This window comes from Lissotriton vulgaris, chromosome 7 (assembly GCF_964263255.1).
Source record: "Lissotriton vulgaris chromosome 7, aLisVul1.2, whole genome shotgun sequence".
Lineage (NCBI taxonomy): Eukaryota > Metazoa > Chordata > Amphibia > Caudata > Salamandridae > Lissotriton > Lissotriton vulgaris.
The window spans coordinates 1,347,350,817-1,347,371,972 of record NC_141695.1 but is presented as its reverse complement, the minus strand read 5'-3'; the positions used below and the strand labels follow the sequence as shown (position 1 = coordinate 1,347,371,972).

Sequence of the window (21,156 nt, the reverse complement as noted above, 5' to 3'; positions counted from 1 at the left end):
ATGGTGGGCGCATTTTGCGATTGGCTCCTGGTGGATCTCATTGTCTCCTAAATTGCAGTGGGGCTAAAGAAAGACAAGGGTTACTTTCATTAATGCAGCACCTATCCTGGCCTGCGGGAACATCAGTGAATGATTTCCTAGCAGATGACATTGTATCAGTGTCATACTCATCTGTGGATGTCACTGTGGCATTGGTTGAGCAAATAGGTGGAGAGGTGCACATGGCCAAAATTGACATCTAGTCAGATTTTAGGCTGTTGCCAGTATGCCCTGACAACTATCAGCTACTAGGCATTCAGTTTGGCTGTCACTGGTAAGTGGATAAGTCCTTACCAATGGGTTTTTCTATATTGTGCGCCCTATTCGAGCCTTTCAGATCCTTCTTACAATAGTTATCTATTGTGGGTCAACCTGGTTCCACGGAGTGCCAATAGCAATTGGCAAGTTTTCAGGAGCACATGGGTGACATTGGGGTGCACAATTTGATAATTTCTTGGCATCGAACTGGACTAAGTTGCGATGGAAGCACACTTACCAATGGACAAGATTATCCACATGCGGATGCTAGTGAACTTTTTGTTGGCAAAAGTCACGGTGAGGTAGATAAAGGTCTTACTTGAACATCTTAACTACGCTTGCAGGGTAGTCAGTGCAGGGAGGACTTTCTGTAGGCATTTGGGCTTGTTTTGCACAGATTTGTCTCTTCCCCATTACCATGTATGGTTGTCCGTGGGAACGCGGGAGGAATTGAGCATGAGATGTAGTTTCTTGGAAGACTTCAATGGGATACCCAAGCATGAACAGTGACATGCACACTTTTCTAAATATACTTGGCCTTGTCTGTGTTTCCAACATTTCCCAAGCGTGACCAGTGACTGGCATACTTTTCTCTAATGTCTACATGGCGTCAATAGGAGGTATTTTAAGAGAAAAATACTCAGTGATACGCACTCTTTATTACTAGAGTGTCAGTGGGGATTTTTTATTCTATCCAGTGACATATACAGTTGCCTCGAACATCTACTCAGCGCTGATTAGAGTTATTCAAAGACGAAAATGCTCAGTGACAGGCACACTTTATTCCAAGCGTGTCGGTTTTTGTGTTCTATGCAGCATTGAGCAGTTTATGGCAGATGGCATTAGCTAGTTTTCCAGCCTAATCAATCAATCAATCAGGGGGTTAAAAGTGTGCTATTCACCCTTGAGGGTCTCAAGGCGCTAGATGGGGGGTATAAGATCTTCTCTTTGCCTGACGCCTTGTGCAGGGCCTTAGTGTAATGTGTGTGCAGAATCCAGGATATCTTTTCCTTTTCCAACTCTTTCATCTGAGTTGTGTAGGCGCCAAGATACTCCTTGGAGTGGAAGTTGCACGGTAGAAATGTCCCTTACATTACATTACATTACATAAGAGTTTAAGACCGTGAATGTGTATGTTTACCAGTTTAATTCTTGTGCAGTGTTGCACACACTATTCCATTTTACTACTTTCAGTGATGGGCACACTTAGGGGTCTATTAGGATGGCGGATGGACATTGTCCGTCCACCATCCTGTTGTGGCAAGGGACCGTCCGCCATAATGGCGGTGGTCCCGTGCGCCAAATTAGGATTACCCGCCACAGTGGCGGGTGCAACCCGAATCTTTAACATTGTGGCGGTCGGTGCTGAAAGCACCGCCCGCCGCAATGCTAAAAATGCATGCAATGGGGGTTTCAAAGCACAACATGAAAGGCACCACGCGGTGCCTGTCATGTTGTACTTTGAAACACAGGGGGGTACCATAGGTACCCCCCATGTGCTCCCCTCACCCCCCGCTTCACCCTGGGGGCCCGCAACAGGTCCCCAAAGCAAAGACCGTTTGCCTCTGCCACGGAAAGGCATTCCCCAAAGCCCATCCTAATATGGCTGGCGGTGTCTGATAGACACCGACATCATATTAGAGCTTTTCCGCCACGGTCGCAAGGCGACCGCGGCAGAAAAGCGCGAACGGTTTTTCCGTCCACCGCGGTCCCCCGCCATTGTAATATGGCCGGGGGAAATCGGTGGTGGACGGGCACGGATGGCGGACGATCGCCACCGCCTGCATGGCGGTGGCGATCAGTCCACCATCCTAATTGGCCACTTTGTTCTTGGTGTACCGCCCTTGATTCATCATCAGCCTTGATTCATCATCAGCTCTCCTATCGTACTCTTTTCTATACCTTTAGTTCTAATTTTGTTTTTGAAAACTATGCAATCAGTAAATCGACTTCCTCCTTTCTTCGAATCTCCTGGAGAACCTCCTGTAAATTGAAGGATTTGGTTTGATGGATTCCAAACCTACCTGGGTGCTATTGGGGCATCTAGGTTGTGTTATGAAAGAAAGAACTCTTTACTGTTACACTCCATTGGTTTTGAGGGTCATTCAATTTATAAACACTTAACCTGAAGTGGTAAGAGGGGAAGATGAAGTCATCGATCAATACATGAAGGCCATAAAGAAACTGGAGACAAGGTTTGATGTTACACCATACATTTATTTTGAGAAAATAACTAATATATGAAAATGTAGATACCTATGTGTCTGCACTTAGGAAACTGGTGGCAAAATGCAATTTTGAAAATGTTACAGATCATTTCACCAACTCATTAGTTATGTTCCAACAAAACAATTCAACAACAACTGTTGTTGTTAGGCAATCTAACGCTGGATGAAACATTACATATTGCTAAAAGGATAGAGACATCTTAGATCTCAGTAAAAGAGTTTGAAGACAAAAGTGATATTGCGAATGTTGTGAGTCAAAAGGACAACAATGTTGTTAGACATTAGAGTAATAGATGGTAGAGAATCAGTAAGAGAGAGTAAGATTTTATTAACTCAAATGAATTTCTACTTCAAGTGTGCAAATCCCACCTATCTCAAAGGAGAGAGGGTTGGTTCAGCAAAATTTGTCACATGTGGAAGTTGTTTGCCAATGTGGGTCAGGGGCAGAGGAAACTTCCAAGTAAAGGTATTAATGTGGTCACTGAGGGTTCAGTTGAAGGTTGTGACAACAGTTTTGACAAACCACAGAGTGATTTGAAAGACATGATATTGATAATTACTGAGGAAGAGATTACAATAGATGATTCATCCGAGTGTGTTGACTCCTATATTGAAGTGTTGGTTGGTTGCCAAACGCTGAAACTACTGGTTGATTCAGGGGCCAGGGTCACCATGATTATTGAAGAACTTTTCCATGAAAAATTGCTAATAGAGTGTTGGAGCGTCCAGATCGTGCTTCTGTGTCATACGAGGGCAGGAAAATTAATATAGCTGAATTCTTCAAAGGTACTTTAGTTTACAGGTGGGAAACATATTTGGAAAAATATATGTGGCAATCAAAGGTTTGCACAGTATGGGCTTGTTCCACCAGGGGCTTTTCCACATGGTCTTGAGGCCTGGAACTAAGGATCAAGTCTCTGTTATTTGTGAGGGCTCCATGGAAGTAGTTAGAGCCAAATTTCCTTTAGCGTTTTCTGGAAATGTGCGCACCATCAACGGGTTATGACAGAAGATAAAGGTCAAAGAGGCGTCCATTTCCAGAAAGCATAAGCTTTGCAGTGTTCTATTTTCAATCAGAGGGGGTCTAGAATAAGAGTTGAGGGGATTGTGTGAGAGAGGTATTATAGAGCCCATCGAATCTTCTCTTCAGTTGCATCCGTTAGTGGTTACACATACGCAATGGGGATTTGAGGGTTTGCGTAGAACTTTGTAGCCTCAACAAAAGCTATATGGGTCGATTTCCATCCCCTTCCAAAGATTAATGATTTGCTAGCACTTATTTCTGGGGCAAGGTGGTTCAGGAAGCTGGACTTGGCCTTCGCATACCATCAAATGGTCTGAGTCCAGACATTATACTGCATTTGTCTCGCCTGTTGGCACATTCGAGTATTGTAGAAGGATGCTTGGATTGGCTTCAGCCACTTAGGTATTCTAAAGGATTTTGTACCAGCTATTTCGGGGAATGAAAGGAGTGGCTGCACTCCAAGATGACGTGTTGATCTTTGTAGCATCCGTAGAAGAACATGTCACATGATTTCTGAAGAGCAAATTGTTTTATAAACGGAAGGAGAGGCAATATATTCTCTGTGCCCCAAAGATGCTAATAAGAACTGAAACATATAAAGTTTATTACCATGCAAAAACTATTGACATATGTGGATCCCAGGACACACTACGGCAACATTGCAACATTCAAAAAACATTTCATTCACAAATGAAATCATTTTCTTATGCAAACAGCACTTTAATTTTTGGGGGATTGTGGGGGAAAATGTTTTTGGCTGATGAATACTGCAACAATTTCCTTTTAGATCTTCTATTTACTTTCACTGCAAACATGACATTTGTTATGTTTCCAAAGCTTGTTAATGGGCAGTTTCGATTACACAAGTATTCTCATGTGAGGGGACCAGGATTTACATGTTGCTAAGTTCTAGGCACATGATTTAATGGTGTTGGCATGCTACTCACATTTTATTAGTTGTGGGCTGTAATGGACACAATAGATGATTTATGGTACACAGCCCACCTTTTGCTTTGATCAGTCAAAACACTCTTATCGTCAGAAGTTCCTCTGCAGAAATAAGCATGCTTCACAACTATCTACCGGGATTCAGCCAGACAACGATTTTAATTGTGAGGCTAGACCTGGCTGGTTTTGGTTTGTAACCACTGAGCTGTCACTGTCATAAAAATAAATATTATGCACTGTAGGAAACTGGGTTTTTGTTGTAGTAGCCCCCCACTTTTTGCCTGGTATCTGATGCAACTTTGACCAAATAGCACTGGGTTCCTGCTAACCAGGTCCCTAGTGACAGAGTTCTTTCCCAAAAACTGTGCAATTGTTACCCAATTGACAATACCTTTAGTACCCTCTGTAAGTCCCTAATAAATTGTACCCCTGGTACCAAGGGCCTGAGGTATTAAATAGGCTCTCAAGGGCAGCAGCACAAATTGTATAACCCTAAGGGCCCCCTCGCCAAGCACATGCAAAACTGCCATTGCAGGCTGCGAGTCTTGGTACAGACCCAAAAGTGAAAAAACAACATGGCACACATCCCTGTGTGCCAAGTCCCCTAACATTGCAAGTATTATTTTTATGTCACCTCCTACTGCATGCCTTACAGCCCTAAGGCAGGGTGCCTTATATCACATGTCAGATCCTATCATGTACGGCTCCTATCTAAGCTGATATATTTTTTGTTGCAAATATTATGGATACGTACAGTGAAAGCTGATATGTTTCTGTTGTTTTATTTATAGGAGTAAAATTATCTATTATCCTTGCACCAGGGGGTTAGAAATCTAACCCCTGAGGCTTCTCCAGCTTGTGGCACTTGAGTACTGAGAGCCCAGTATCTAAAGCACAGGCATTTCCGCTGGATTCTCACTAGTCCTGTAATTCAGAAGCTTGTGTTCTTTAGACATGAAACCTAGAGATGTGGGTTCTAATCATGGCTTTAACACTTAACCATTAATTGTGTGATTGTGTGATTCTAGCATACATGCTAACCCTCCCCATTCAGACGGGAGACATTACTGATTTCAAGGTTAGTCTCCCGCCTCCTGATTCTTGCATAGAACAACCCGATTCCTCAGTGGGCTACAACTTACAAGGACTGGTCTTGTGCGAATCGGCGTATGCTCTGCCAGTGACCTGCTCCTGCAGTGGAGTGCGCATTTGTCATGCTCTTTCTTCCTGCCATTGCACTTTCTCCATACTCTTTCATGACAGTTGAGAAAAAAGTATATTTGCATTTCTCATACGCGATCCTGCAGCAGCACACTTGCAAGTCCAATACATGCCAATAGGCCCAATTCAGGCCTCAATAGAAGTCAATGGGAGAACTACATTCTCCCAATTCATATTTTTATATCAACCACTTTACTCTTGTAAAATGTTGGCATATACGGATTCTAAGCAAAATGCCTACATTTCATTTGCTGCCATCTGTAAATGTATGTAAGGAAAATATGTAAGACTGTTTATTGAACACAGTCACAAATCTTCTCCCAGCCTCCTGTTGATGTGAAGCACTCCTTTGATTCCTACCTCAATTTTAATTTAAAAAAAGTGTGCAAATAATTATCATCTCTGAGGAGTTAAAAGGCTGACCAAGGCAGGACCCTGAAAAGTATTATTGTATGGTTCTTCACCTGCCTGAGGTATGGCTTACTCCTTCCTGAGGCCACAATGCTGTAGCACTACATGTGTAAAAGTCAGGTGTCCACAAAAACAGACCACAGTTACCGGAGGAAAAAAACCTCCAGGCAAATATTCCAGATGAAGATTGGATGACACAGAAGGAAGGAAAAGCTGAAGAATCCCAGTACAGGAGACTAAGGAAAGGTAAAAGAAGGATTTGTGAAAACAAGGCACAGCTGTGCAGTAGGGCACAGCACTGCCAGAAATACTGTGACTGAATTGTAGCACACTATCAGCCCTCACTGAGACCCTTTTATAGGAATAGGATAGGAACAGGAAGTGTTTAAGAGTACATGAACAAGCTCCATTCTGGAAAGGGAAATGAACATAGGAAATAAACAGTTTCATCATATTAAGAAGTAAAGAAAAGGAAAAAGACTACCCTATTTTGCCAGCTGGGCCCAGCACTTACTTTTGAGTTCCAGCAAGAGCAGTATCACTTAAGGACGCGACGCCAGGCAGGAAAACACACCGCGGCACAAAAAGTACAGAGACAAAATTCCAGACCGCAAAAGAACTCAGGTAAGTAGCGCCCAGGCACTTTGTGCTTTGGCGAGCACCCTCAGGTCCACCACAGCCCGGCGTGGCCACAATCCCCCTTTGCAAAGTTGCAGACACAAGAGGCGGCCACCGAGAGCTGTAGACACAACAGCCACACTGTGTGGTTCCAGGAAGACGAATGATTCCCTAGACTTCAGGCTATAGGTAAGTTCATGCAAAACACCAAATGCTCCTGTTGTTCCCATTGTTCAGCTCAAAGCACTGGACAAAAGACATAACAATTGCATTGCACATATGTGATGAATTCTATATTCCTATCCTATGTCCTAGACGTTCAATACATCTGTTAATGACTGAAACATTTTTACTCCTTCCTCAACGTTATGTACCATGTTTTTTTAGAATGTTTCACCATAAACCACCTTAATACTGATGTGGTTTAGGTGTGCTGCTATATTAATGTTAAATACAATTAAAGAGAAATACCAGGCATCTCACCTGGAGACGTTCTTGCCTATTACTGCTTGTGCAATTGGAATCGTGTTAGGAACACTCATGCAGTTGGAAATGTTGTTTCGAGGATAGACATAAAGGAATCCCATGCACATCTCATCCTTCGTGCCCAATCCACCCTGAAAGAGAGGAGCACACACTTAGTACTTTTGATTCATCAGAAAAAACAAAGCATTTGTGCCCGATAGTTTAGTATGGAACCAGCAGTTTTGCTAGTTAGGTGCAGAGTTGTGAATACTTTTATGTATGGGCAGAGTACTTTTAATTTAACTTTCGTTTGGCAAACCACCATATACCCCTTTGTAGTAGTCCATTGCAATAACTAAGTTAAATGTCTGTGGCTACATCAGAAATATGAAGATCCTGTAGATCTTACACAGGAGGGGGATGAGATTTGTTGCATCATTTGAACTGAGTGTAAAGGTTGACTATTTTATGAAGTTTGGGCTCTACATTGTGAATTTGCCATGAAGGAGTTTTTAGTGCATGCACAAAAGGGGTTTACCGAAAAAGGAGAAATGTGGGATCTCCAAAGTCTAGTAACAGAACCTCATTTATGGCTTCATTCGGGCATTGCCATTTGGGTCACACCCATAGTCGAACATCAGTCGGGCAGTCCAGGAGACCATGCTCGTTCCAAGGTTCCACAGAGATATACATGTGGATCTAAAATCCATCTGCAGGTGTGTGATGCAGGGAGTGGTTCGCTCCAAGGCCCTGATAAATAGCATGTCTTTGATTCCCCCTTGTGAGAGAAAACCAGAAACGGAAGTCACTCAGGATGAGGTTGAGCTCAAAGAGATCTAAGAGTTTGACCGAAATTGGTTTACAAGATCTCTGTCTTGGCTGGTGGACCACTGATTGGTTGGTAGTTAGTTATGGTCTTCAGGTCAGCATTGTGTATTCTCTGGCTCCAGACTGGTAACACAAGGGCTGGCTGGAGGAACATGTAGAGGTAGAAGATTCCCTCAGACAGATTTGTGGATTGCTGCATTCTTGAGTGCTGGGTTGCACACACACTGGAAGTAGGGAGAGCCAGGCTCAATTCGTATACTTTAAAAGGGGCTGTTTGATTCTGAAACAATAATTGTTCAAACGGGCCAGGGCCCATCTCAGGAAGGAGATGGGTCTGATAAGGGAATCATAAAGAGTAGGGTTAAGCCCTTTGGTAATATATTGATGCAGATATCATGAGGATAGGATCCAGGTGTGAACCTCTAGTTACTCCCATGGCATTGATTGGGGCTATCCTGCAGTGACAGACTACTCAATAGAGAAAGAACACAGCAGAGGAGTGCCCACTTCTATGTGGTCAGCCATCAGAGCACGAACTTCGAAGACAGAGACACTAAATCATATATGTGACTGGAAATTGATTATGAAAAGGGGAGCCTGAGACTCCCAAATTATCAAACTGAAGTTGTACATCAGCATGGAGAATAATAGTATGTGTTCCACCTGTTGTGACCAGGACTGGGCACTTAGGGTCTGCCAGTAGTCCATGCTGGATGAGGGGCCATCAACCAGGAGAATCAAGAACAATCCCCTGGAGCACCACCTTCTGCCTGACCCAAGACCATAGGACCCTGTGAGGAGAAGGAGATCACCTGGAGGAAGCAGGGTCCAGCGGAGATCCTGCCAAGTGGATCGAGGAAGCAAAGTGTGAGATTCAGGACCATCTGGACTGCCACATCGATCGGGCTGCCTGCCCATGTGCGCTATGTGCTGTTGTGACCCCTGTATGTCAGGTAGGAGCCATGGTGAAGAATTGGGGTCATTGGTATTGGTGCCATGTAGTGACGTTAGAAGGGCTGTGACATCCAAGCAACGTTGTGATTTTAAGAGTACTTTTATTAGTACTCTTGAAATCCCTGTACGCTAAGTGGGGGCCACAAGGGTCATCACACTAGGTGCCAAGCTGAGGTAAGACAAGGACGATCACCCTGTGTAGCACAGTAAGCTGAAGAGGTCAGTCACTTTATTGGTACTGCTCGTAACCCCCAAATCCCAGTTGGGGCCACTGAGAAGATTGAGCACCATCACCCTGGTGCATCACTGTTAGAAGACAAATGACATCATCATGCGTCATGCTGTGACCTGAAAGGGTTGCCACCCTATGTGCTGCTGTTTGTGATCCCCGGTATGCCAGGAGAAGAGGCTGTTGTGAAGGGAAAAGGCCATCACCCCGAGGCCTCACACAGCTGTGAAGGAGTTGGCTACAACATTCGTAAGAAGAGCAACAATTCAACTACCCGAATTCAAGAGCACTAAAGACCTTCAGCAAGATTTACAGTGTCACCGGAGGAGCACCATGGACGCCTGCCACTCCGACCACAGGATCCAGAGCTCTGCTCAATGCTGGTCCACATCTATGCACTCAGATACTTCACCACAACCCTCCAGTCAGAGCAGGTAGGTCTGAATACCAGGCTGCCGGCCTCTGCAGGAACCTGCTCTAACTTACGTGCTACGACGCGGAGACACTTTGACTTTCGATAAGCCATTGTGGAACTTCTAAGACTTAAACTCACTAACAGGGCCTAGCTTGTATGGCACCCCACGTAACTGGGGAATAACTACAGACCATAGACCGGGAGGTGGGGATTGAGAAGTTGTCCCAGGAAGCGCTAGTGGGCCTGCCTTGAGAAGGCTGTATGTATTATTTGTGGTGTGTCTTATTATACTTTGTGTTCATATATAAATACTACCTTTTATATAAGAGCAAATATTTCACTGGACAATCATTTATTTGGGATTTCTGGATGTATTTTATAGTGCCTGATTACGATGTCAGTCAGAAACGAAACCTCCCGACTCCTTGTCGGATTCTGTTCCAACGACTCACAGTTGGAGGTTCAGACTGACCGATTATGATGCTACCGTACACCGTTTGGAAAGTCTCCCATTGACCTCAATGGGAGTTCCTGTTCCAACCAACAACATAGGTTCCCGTTGAAAAAATGGGTGGTTTCAGAAAACCTTGCAGCCTGTGGCAGGCACCCCATGGTGCCTGTCACACTGGGCATGGTTCTATAGGGGGGGTCCCTTGGGTACCCCCCTGACCCCCAATCAGAGGCCTCAGGATGAAGGGGGGCCTGCTAGGGGTCCCCAAAGTCAGTTTCTGACAGCCTTTTTGTCTCAGGCGGTCCGAGTCAGAAAGGCGGTCCGAATCGGACATCATAATACATCGGTAGGAAACGTGGTCCATAGAGCTGTATGATTCAGCTTCGACCAAGTCAGAGTTTTGAATGCTTGTCGGAACCAATTCGGAATGACCGAACGGTTACCTTTCCATCATAATCGGTCGGCGAGATATGTTTCCAACTCGGTCGAAAACATAGGCTCCGGCACAGTTTAGAAAATCTGAATGCCATTCGGAACCTTTCCGACTGACATCGTCATCTGGCCCTAAGTTGTGAGCCTGTGTTCACCAAACACCTACCTACTCCTGAGAATCCTGGGACTGCTCAACCGGCCTAGATATATCAGGAGTAAAAGACCTCAACCACCACAGTTGGGCCTAATAGCTCCTTTTTGCCCCGTGACCCTCTGAAAGGGGTCCTGACACCTTCCTATGTTGCCATCCATCAAAAACCGTTCTTCTGGTTACTAGACACCCAAAAGGTGGTGCCAGGCTAATGGAGGAAAATCCTCTACCCAGTGAGAGACTAGCTGGCTGTCATGTGTAAGAATCGCCAGCAGCCATCTTAGCCTCTGTTTTTAGAGATGGTACTGCACTGTGGCTGCTTGGAATCAGGTAGGATAACAGAGTGTCACCTAAGTAGCCTGTATGAACAATCTACCACCATCTGTCAGGCTATGCTTGAGCAATGGACCCTTCTGCATTCGCCAACCATGCCATTAGTTACCAGACAATGAAAGTTCAGGATAACTGTGTTGACACTCACACTGACATCTCTACTCACAGGTAGTGCGCACTGCTCATCTGCACTAATTATATTTTGGTCCCGAAAGCATGCCAACAGGGTCTACACAGCCACTACAAGAATTGATAAAAACATGGGCCTTTAAAAAAACAGCTCAGAGGATACCTCAATTGCTATGGAGCACTTAGCATCCACCAACTAAAATGCAACATAACCATGTTCCATGATGTGATTCTGACTCTCTGTGCTTCAAGAGACACTAGAGGATAGGGACACTACCTATAAGAAACACCAAAGAGCAGGCACAGTGCCTTTATGCCTTAGGGCACAAGGACTAATGCGGCTTTTGAAAAAGATAGGATGACCCAGAATCCCTTCATTGGCCTCTGAGAAATACTTACAACTGTGATGTTTTTGCGATCCATTGTGTTGTAAGTGCACTCTACGACAATCTCATCCCCCTAAGAAAGGAGAAAAATAAAGAATAAGCATCTCTGGGCTGCTGAGCTAAAAAAGAAATCACATAAAGAGTTTTTTTAAAGAAAGAAGAGAAAGGGAGAAGAGAGATGTTGAAAAAAAGAAAGAAAAAAGAAGGACCAAAGGAAAGCGAGAGACGACAAAACTGAATTTACAGCAAGGGAGTGCAAGAGAGACGGAGGAAAGGTGGGGATGAAGAAATGCACGGGGAGAAACAGAGAAAGGGTTTACCTGTAATCATTAATGCTGGTGGTCGGGATACATAAATAAACAGACCAGTAAATCCCTTGACAAATGTGTGATTGCAGAGGTTGCCACTCACCAGCCATACCACAGAGGTAGCAACTGCCTGAAATAGGTTCAACTCAAACAACAGGACAAAGGTAGGCAAATAACACTTTTTACACACAGAATTGGTCTGTCATTTGCCAGCCCTGATGAATGACGAGGGCAAAAAACAAGTTGGCTAATTAAGTGATGCCTTGGGCATTGTACCCAAATCATTACCACACATATTAATTTTAACCATACCTAGGGTACCTATCAATAAAGGCAATTCCTTTAGGTTTACACTAAGGTATTTTTAGGAACACCTGGAGAATGGCTTATCTCTCTGTTCTCTGTTGGGTTAGCGCTGGGACGCTCTAGGGCAGCCATGCGCTTTACAAATTAAATTTCATTTCATTTCATTTCATTTCATCCAGGTCTCAGCTTTATCAAGAAGTTATTCACAATTGAGATTGAGTCTGCCCTAGTAGTATCATCTTACAAGAGTGGGGAAGATCACAGATGATTAAGCATGCCACGAACTATGGATGAGGCTTCCTCATCCAGAAAAAGCTGGCTTACCGGTTTACCCTAGGATGTAACACGATGATCAAATCAACCATTTCCTTAATCTCCACCCTATCTGTTTTGTGCTTTTGCAATGAGGTTTGGTCACTTGCAGAGAGCTGCCCACTAAAAATAATTTAACAATAAGCCCTTTGGTCAACCTTTGCTGTGGAAGGCTGAAGGTTGAGCAAATAGGGTGTTAAGTTGTCATGGAGGACTGGATGCAGGATGGCCAGCACCCCCCTTCGCGTGGCAGAAAGCCACATGCACTGAGTCGGGCACTGGGCAAGCCCACCACAAACCCATATGGTATATTGGATGCAGGCTCTGGTGTAACACCATCCCTTGAGGACAACCTTCACTGTATATTTCTAAAGTCTGTGTATGGTGGGGTTGCTCACTTTTGGAGGGGGGTGCGGGTCCTAGCCACAGGCTAAGGTGTGTCAAATGTGTAGATTGGATGCAGGGGCTGGCTGGAGGTTATCACTGAGATGCCATGAGTGATGTCATCAACAATGACATTTAACATATCATAAATGATACAATACGTGAGCCCAGAAAAAGTACATGATGGGGGCACAAGTTATAGTTAATTTGCTAAACTATAACTGGTGTATTTAAGTGTATTTTTGTTTGTTTAGTGCTAGCTCATGTCTCATTGCAAAACTTAACTAAAATGTCAATTTAACCTTTGTTTTTTTCAGTGAATATATATTTGTCTACTAAAATTTTACTTTCGTAAAAGTAGGGAGCTGTTAGGCAACTGAGGAGAGGCATAGACTAAGTAAAGAGATGTGAAAAGGGGGTGCTGTGCTTATGCAGATGTCTAACTCTTTAAATAATGTTAGGCCCTTTAAAAATATATTAGGTATCAAATTACGAAACACCCATACTTCCCCTCACATTATTAATATACTGGTTTCATGCCTGTAGTAACTTCTTAATCCTCATCTACTTTAGCCTGGTCCTCAGGAAACCTGGTCCTCAGGAAACCCAACAGCTCCTATTCCAGCTCCTATTCATGAGCTCCTCTAATTTGTCCGAATACAAAATGTTAGCATTCGAGTTGCTTTCCAAATAAATGCTGTGGGACAGATCAGGCCGATTTTATACATCTAGCGTGGTGTTGTGCTAAAGGGAAGTAGCTTTGGGATCAAGTGGTACAGTTGTTGAATGGAATCCTGAACTACAAACTGGACTGCACATTACAAATTTGCTTATTGGGACACTTTATTAATTTGAAATCGACCAAAAAAAAAATTAACAGCAATTTTGCTATTAGCTAAAAGAAGAGTAGCCATGCTCTGGGACAGCAGGAAGGCCCCTACTGTGGCTCAATGGATACGAGACTCTATCTACTGTAAAGATAACTTTCAGATGTATGCGGAAGAACTGTCTACAGCCGTTAAATCTTCTAACTTCTGGGAACCTCTTACCGATTACCTGCAAAAACATCCTGTCGTCTTAGAAACTGTTACTTAATGCCTGTTTATGTAAGGAATATGTGACAATATTGAGCTATAGCATTGATCTGTTGAATGTTGCTTCAAGTAATGCACTTTGTAAATGTGTCACTTGTGGAATAGATACTGCATGATAGACTTGATGGTATGTATAAGTATGACTTGTTACATAAGATGGATAACTATAAATAAAAAAAAGTTGCTTTCCAAAGAAAAAGTACATCCACCTCAGCTCCTTCATGGAAGCTTTTGCACCAATACGTCAAGCAGGGTAAAAAAGGGTAGGTTCCCAGAAAATGTTTTTCATGTCAATTCCCATAGGAAACTTTGCTCTCTGATACACAAAAATGGCTGAATGGAATTACACCAAATTTTTCAGTAACTTATAACTTTACTCTGAAAGCATGTTTTTTGTGATTTGGAGTAAATCTGTTCTGTTGTTTTTGAGAAATTTGCGTTTAAAGAGGAACTCAGGTTGGGCTTGAAAGGGTTAAAAAGTTAGGATATACCTGCATAATTGGTGTTGAAGGACTCCCACAGCAGTCCAGCAGTATCATACATTTTACAAAATTAGTTCTTCTGATTAGCCCACAGAGCTTCTTTTTCCTTGGGCAATGTCAGTAGCTGATGTCATCAATGATCAGAGGCGTAGTTTCGGAGGGGGGGTGTTTGGGGTGTTACACCCCCTTAATAAATGTATTCTCTAAGAAATAGTTGAGTACAAGTGCCTAAAGTCAGGTATGGTGAGGTGTTTGTCAGATTTCACTTGTGATTTTTACATACATACACATACAGACAAAAACAAACACTCACTTTTGTGTCTGTTTTGAAGGACTTAACCCCTTCGGTGCTCATGACGAGCTCAGCTCGTCATGAGGCACAGTGCTCGTGTGCTCATGACGAGCTGAGCTCGTCATGACCACACCCAGTTCTATTAGGGCCCAGCACACTAGAAGAATATCTCAAGCAGCAAAGGTGTTAAAATGGTTATTTGACAGAATACTGAGTTCTTAGTACCTCTAACAATCCACACTCCTCTCTTTTTCACTGCTCCTTGAGCCCCACCATGCCATGCTTCTCATATGTTGTGTTTTAACAAGATATGCCAGTACGATTGTTGGAAATATAAAACTTTAATACAGACCAAGCTACGCCCTGTCAATGCTTTAATTTAAAATGTCATCAGAGATGTAATATGTGAGGTCATAAGCAGTGCATACCAGAGGCGCATGTTATAGTTAGCTCTGCAAACTGTAACTGGTGTGTTTCTATGTTTTTTTGTTTTCTAAGCATTAGTTTTTATCTTCTTTAAACACGTTTGCGAAGTAGAAAGCAATAGGAGCCATGATAGAGTGTGTGTGAAAAGCTTCCAGTGGATGAGTAAAATGACTTGGATGGAAGTGAAGATTGTCAAGAGAAAGAAAGGATTCAAAGGAAGAGGTGACATGGAAAGAGAGAGAGAGAGGGTCAGGGTGTGTTGAGGATCCTACCATTCGGAGAGTAGAAATGTTCGGGAGGAGTCTTGTCTCTTGTAGATTGAAGTCGTAATTCATGTCCCGACCCAGAAACCCGATCTGAGACCCATTCCTGGTGAGAGAAGGGGAGACGTGTTACTACTCACAGCACCCAGATATCCAGTGTGGTGTTATCTATATATTAAACAAGCATTGGAAAAGCCAATAGAGCAGGATTTAAAAAAACGAATACACAGCAGTATCAGCAGTAATCCAAACATCGCCAAAATTATGCCAGGATGAGCACAATCTTTCCATTTAACACTGCTTTATGCAAAGAATGATCACAGTAATCAAATTGCTAACATTATGCCCAGAGTGGGTATCATCACATCCTGGCTGAAGATCTAGTCAGTACTATAATTTTATAAAAGTAAAAGATAAAATTTGCTTTATCATTCATCATTGAGGATACGTTGTAAATATCATTTCAGTAAGTAATGCTTCAACTCTTTTGTGTATGTGACAACAATATGACTTACCAAAAAAAACATCTGGACAATTACATGCAGAAAGGGATAGGTCACCCCAAAGTTTGTTTAACTCAAGCCCACATAGGTGTGGTGTTTGCTCTGTATGGTTTAGTTCACAAAGTTCTACTCAGTGTTCAAATCAGGGGCAGCTCCTCCACTAGGGTGGAGGAGTGTCGCCCCACTGCTTTCCTCCAGTGCGAAAAGCAGGCACAGAAAATGGTAAAACTACCATTTTATGTTTCTGCTTCTCGCACTGCAAGAAAGCATTTAAAATGTATCAGATGTTCCTGATGTTGCTCCTCAGGTGTTGGCAGTCACCTATGGGTAGCCTATTCCATCCGGAATACGCTACCCATAGGTGATTGCCAACACCTGAGCAAAAAAATTTGCAACCAACAATCACAGAGATTCTCTGTTGGAGACAGGCCAAAAACAGAACATTGAAATAGACAAGAGACCAGTCTGCATCTCTACCTTCAACATAGCCTCAGATCGAATAACCAAAATCATTGGGAAACACTGGCATATTTCGAAAAGTGGTGCAACTTAACATCCCGAAACCAATGTTCTCCCACAGGAGGGGGAGGAATTTGAGGCACATTCTGGTACATACACATCAAAAACCAGGAACCAACAGAGAAACAAACCAAACTATGCTAGGCACACCTCCTACGGCCATTATCCCCGCGGGAATTGGAGTGTCTGCCAACTTACTACTGCCACAAAAAACTTGTCCTTGAACAATGGAATGAATTGGGAGGTGCGAAAGCTAACGAACTGTAACACAACAAGAGTGGTATATCTTATTACATGCCCCTGCAACCTACATTATGTAGGAATGACTATGAAAAAAGTAAGCACCAGAGTGTGCGAACACCGCAGTAACAGGTGTCAACACGTCACCACTAAAATGTCCTCACATTACATGGAAGTCAAAAGGTATGCAGTTCCTTAAAGAGGGGGAAAATTCAGGTATTTCTAAAAAGTGCCCTCAAACACCCCGAAGGATGTCATGCTTCATCTTTGGGCCAGCTCCTCGTCGGGCCGGTGCTGCAATGCCCTACGGGCACCCGCAAAGGGGTTCTTTGGCGGAGATCTTTTTATGAAGAATCCGATGGTGTGTGGGCTTGGGTAGTGCAATGAGTGTGTGGGTGAATTATTTAAAATAGGTCTAGGACAACCCTATCTAATAATTTTATTACTTGGGGGCACTAGCCTCATTAAAAGAGAGTGACCCTGAGTGGATGTAATGGTCCTACAGGGCCTGTGTGGTGTATATAGTCGACATGTTTCATACCTATAATAGCCCCTAACGGGTCTACTGGCATTCATCAGGACCTTGAGGAGGACAAATAGTTAAACTCTAGAACTATTGCAATGCTGGTTCAAAAATGTGTTAGTTGTACTGGTAGCCAGACTTGCAGTGAAGACCCAGGTCCTAGTTGACCTACCAAACTGTTACTTGAAGAGGGGAAAGGGAAGGGGTAAGGAATAAAAACAAGAACAGTAGACCTGGATTAGGAGAATGTTTATCAACAAGGTCATAATCAGTGTAGCTCTGTCCAGGGTGTCCAGGTAGATCAATCACCCGGGTTAACCTGAGTCAGGGGCACCCAATAGTTAAGATGACTATAGTGCCTGATAAACCTATAATGTGCTTATGTGGGTAATTAGCAATTACTCATGAAGTGGAACGGTGCATCCATGGGTTAAAAACAGGTCTTTTGGCAAGGATACATTAATGCAATGTCTATTATCAGAAAACAATCCTTGTGGTAAGGTATGCTCATAGATGATTAAGTAATAAGCAGGACATAGCGACGATCATGCAGACAACCTTACAAACAACAATTGTACATTATTTGTAATGAATCATTCACATTTGGAAGAGTATCATTTGTGTGCCCGGGTGTAGGCGTTGAACCATGTGCAATCAATCAATTCCCTCTGTAATTCCTAAAAGGGTGACCAAAATGAGCACCCCGAGTGAGGGCATGGTTAAGGTGATAAACATTGTGGTGATCAGCGACAAACAAATAAATATGGCCAAACACACATGATCAAGACCTATACCAGCGCTCAGTATTGAGTAGTTGACTCACCCCTGCTAAATTGGGTCTGATCTGACGGGGAGTGTGGCAGAGCACTTCGTTGCTCTGACCTGAAATGTAGAGTAAATACGCCAAGCCTGGGATCAGTAGATGTGGCAATGCATAGAAACATACCGGCAGAGTTGCTTGTACAGGTGTCAGGAAAAAGAAGAACCCTGGAACTACTTATAACAGAGTGGCGCAGCAACTAGCTCAACTCCTACCCTTGCTCTGCTTCCCATAGGGAGAACTTCCGGGAGCTTGGTATTTGTCAAGTGTGACGCTGTGACATGCATGAGCAAGGAAGCTAGATTAGCAACAATGTCTGACATTTTGGTAAGGGATTTTATTGGCATGTGTATTTTTGACACAACTGAAGTGTAGCTATTGAACTCCAGAGGTTATGGAATTCTGAAAAGCCGGTACATTGAGTTCACCCTTTGCCCCCTAACAATTGTCACTACTGAAAACAATGTAAGAAGAGGTATTGTGGGAATGTGAAAGAAGCCCCATTATTCGTCTTAGAGTGGTGCATAGAAATAGAGCCAAGCGTGCTCCAAACATATCAGTTGCCTTACAGTGGGAGATGTCATAGGGTGTAGGTGTCATGTATCCTATTTGAAACATATGAAATGAAAAGGAGATTTATAGAGTGCGAGGCATTCACCTGAGGGTGTCAAGGCGCCTGCTCATCAGACAGGATAAAACTAAATGGTTCAAAAGCACCTTAGAGACTGAACAACCATGTCTTCAATGCCTTCCTGGTTTGTTTCTTGTTTCAGCCTCATTGGAAGAGAGTTCCAAAGTTTGGTTGTGCCTACCAAAAACCTCTTCTACCCCGGGAATTTTTTTTGACCCTAGGTCATTAATTGTTTCGCTATAAGCTAATATTTTTGGAGGTGACATATCAGTATAACTGGGCACACAATGTGAGTGCGTGGCTGATGAAGCTAAAAGTAGGCCTACTGCATTGGAGCATGATTGGGAGCCCATGGAGGGTATAAAGGTGATGATTATCTTGATTGGTTTAGTCCTGCCCAAGGTATATCATCATTAAGACCCCTGGTATGTGAGGAAAGTTTGAAAACCCAGTGTTGTTCCTTCCGAAACAAGGTGTCTTTTGATATTTGTGGGTGTGCTTCCAGTATGGTCCAGTGCAGATCGTTATTTGTGTGTTTGAATTCATGGAAATGGGCACATATTTTTGTATTTGTCTTGTTGCATCTTTTATTGCTCCTATACTAGGTGATCCTGGTTTTTATAGGGCAAGTAGTCATGCCCACATATTGGAGATGGCATGGGCAAGTAATAAGATATATGCAAATTTTCGTGTTACAATTAGTGTGTTGGTAAGGGTAACAGTCTAGTTGCACTAGTGAATGGGCAAACTACACATTGTCCACACGGGAAGAAGCCATGGACAAGGGGTAGGTTCCACCATGGTTTTTGTGGAGGAGGGCCTAGTGTTACTCAGTAAATCTTTTTAGTGTGTGACTACAAGCCCCTCTACCCCTGGTTTTGACCATGATGCAATAATATAGCATTATCAGAAGTACGTCACAGGGATTACTTCTTCTATGTTTTATGTTGTACTGTCACGTGGTGGTCTCATGAGTGTTATTTTACGAGGGTTTTCACCCATTTACAGTGTGTGGCATGTTCATGACACATTGTGCAAGCACACAGGATAGACCATATGAGCACCCACCATTTACGGGTGCGATATATTCATATTTTCGCAAGTTGCATGCATAACTACGCAATTGTGGCTTTGGCGTTCCAAACAACTGAAAGGCTCAGAGTTGCACATTATTGACACTGCAGAACCAAATCGAGCCCGGTGCTGCAAATCACACGACATTTGTGAGCCAAAACTGGGAGAGTGGTCACAGTGAGTATTTTTATTTATTTTTTTAAACTTATAAGGCGCAAACAGCTACCCAAAAAGGGTTTCCCGGCGCCGAAACACAGCACAGAAAGGTGGTACGGGTTCACCGAGTCGTTCAAGATTATTGATCGAACAACCAGGTTTTAATTTCTTTCCTGAACCTAGAATAACTGACCTCCTTGCGGATATGGGGCGCAAGTGAATTCCAAATAGACGGACCCTGATGGGCAAAAGATCTACCTCCCATTCTAGAGAGTTTGAACCTAGGCACACAAAAGTTTGCTGCTGATTGTGACTGTAGGTTTCTTTTGGGAATGTAGGGATGAACTAATGCCTGTAGGTATTTAGGTGTGGTGCCTGCTTTTATTTTGAACATATAGCTCAGGGTTTTAAATCTGATCCGGTTTTCCACCATGAGCCAGTGCAGTTCACGCAAGTGGGAGGAAACACTGGTGGTTTTTGGAATTTTACATAAAAGTCGGGCAGCTGAGTTTTGAACAAGCTGTAACCTCTTTATGACTGCTTTGTTTGCACCCAGGTATAGGATGTTCCCGTAGTCAAGCCGAGATGTAACAAGGGCATTGACTACAGTTTTCTGGGTGGAGATGGGCAACATCCACAGGATCTTTCTAAGCCACTTCAGGATGGTAAAACAAAGGCCTGTAACTTTACTGGCCTGTTGTTTCATGGAGAGAGAACTGTCCACAATTATCCCCAAGTTCCTTGCATGAGTGACTGGTGTTGGGAGATTTCCCATCTGGGAAGGCCAATGTGAGGCATTCCAGAGATCTCGTTGTTTGCCCAGAAGGAGGATCTCTGTCTTGTCTCCATTTAATTTCAGCTGGTTGTTAGTCATCCAGCTGAAGATGTTCTGGAGACCTTGCTTGAGGAGAGACGGGGATAGTGGACTGGATTCTGACAGAGAGAAAATGATCTGTGAGTCATCCCCATATGTCATGAGGGTAAGTCCAGATCTCTCCACTAAATCTGCCAGAGGTCTAAGGTAAAGGTTAAAAAACAACGGGCTAAGGATAGAACCCTGCGGTACTCCGTGGGGGGAGTTAAAAAGTCCAGAGCACGCTGTGGATGAGGTAATTTGGAACGTCCGTTGCTCCAAAAAGGACCTGATCCATTTCAAAGCATCGCCACAGATCCCATTTTTTTCTAGCATGGTTAGCGTGGTTAGTAACCTTTCGTGCAGTAGCTTAAAAGCGGGAGATCGAGCTTCGGAGATGGTATTTTCTGCTTTCCTCCACATCGCACTACCTTTCCCGGACCCGGGGAA

At 43.4% G+C, this 21,156-nt stretch overlaps 1 protein-coding gene across 1 annotated transcript in view; it reads right to left on the bottom strand.

The window, feature by feature from the left end:
* LOC147703664 (putative DBH-like monooxygenase protein 2) overlaps window positions 1–21,156 on the bottom strand; it is a 531,825-nt gene that overhangs the window by 63,149 nt on the left and 447,520 nt on the right. The window contains exons 9-11 of the mRNA XM_086932001.1: window positions 15,397–15,493; window positions 11,534–11,593; window positions 7,231–7,364 (exon numbers count right to left, since the gene is read on the bottom strand). Of these exons, the coding sequence (XP_086788127.1) occupies window positions 7,231–7,364; window positions 11,534–11,593; window positions 15,397–15,493 (291 nt within the window). The remainder of the gene's footprint in view (window positions 1–7,230; window positions 7,365–11,533; window positions 11,594–15,396; window positions 15,494–21,156) is intronic.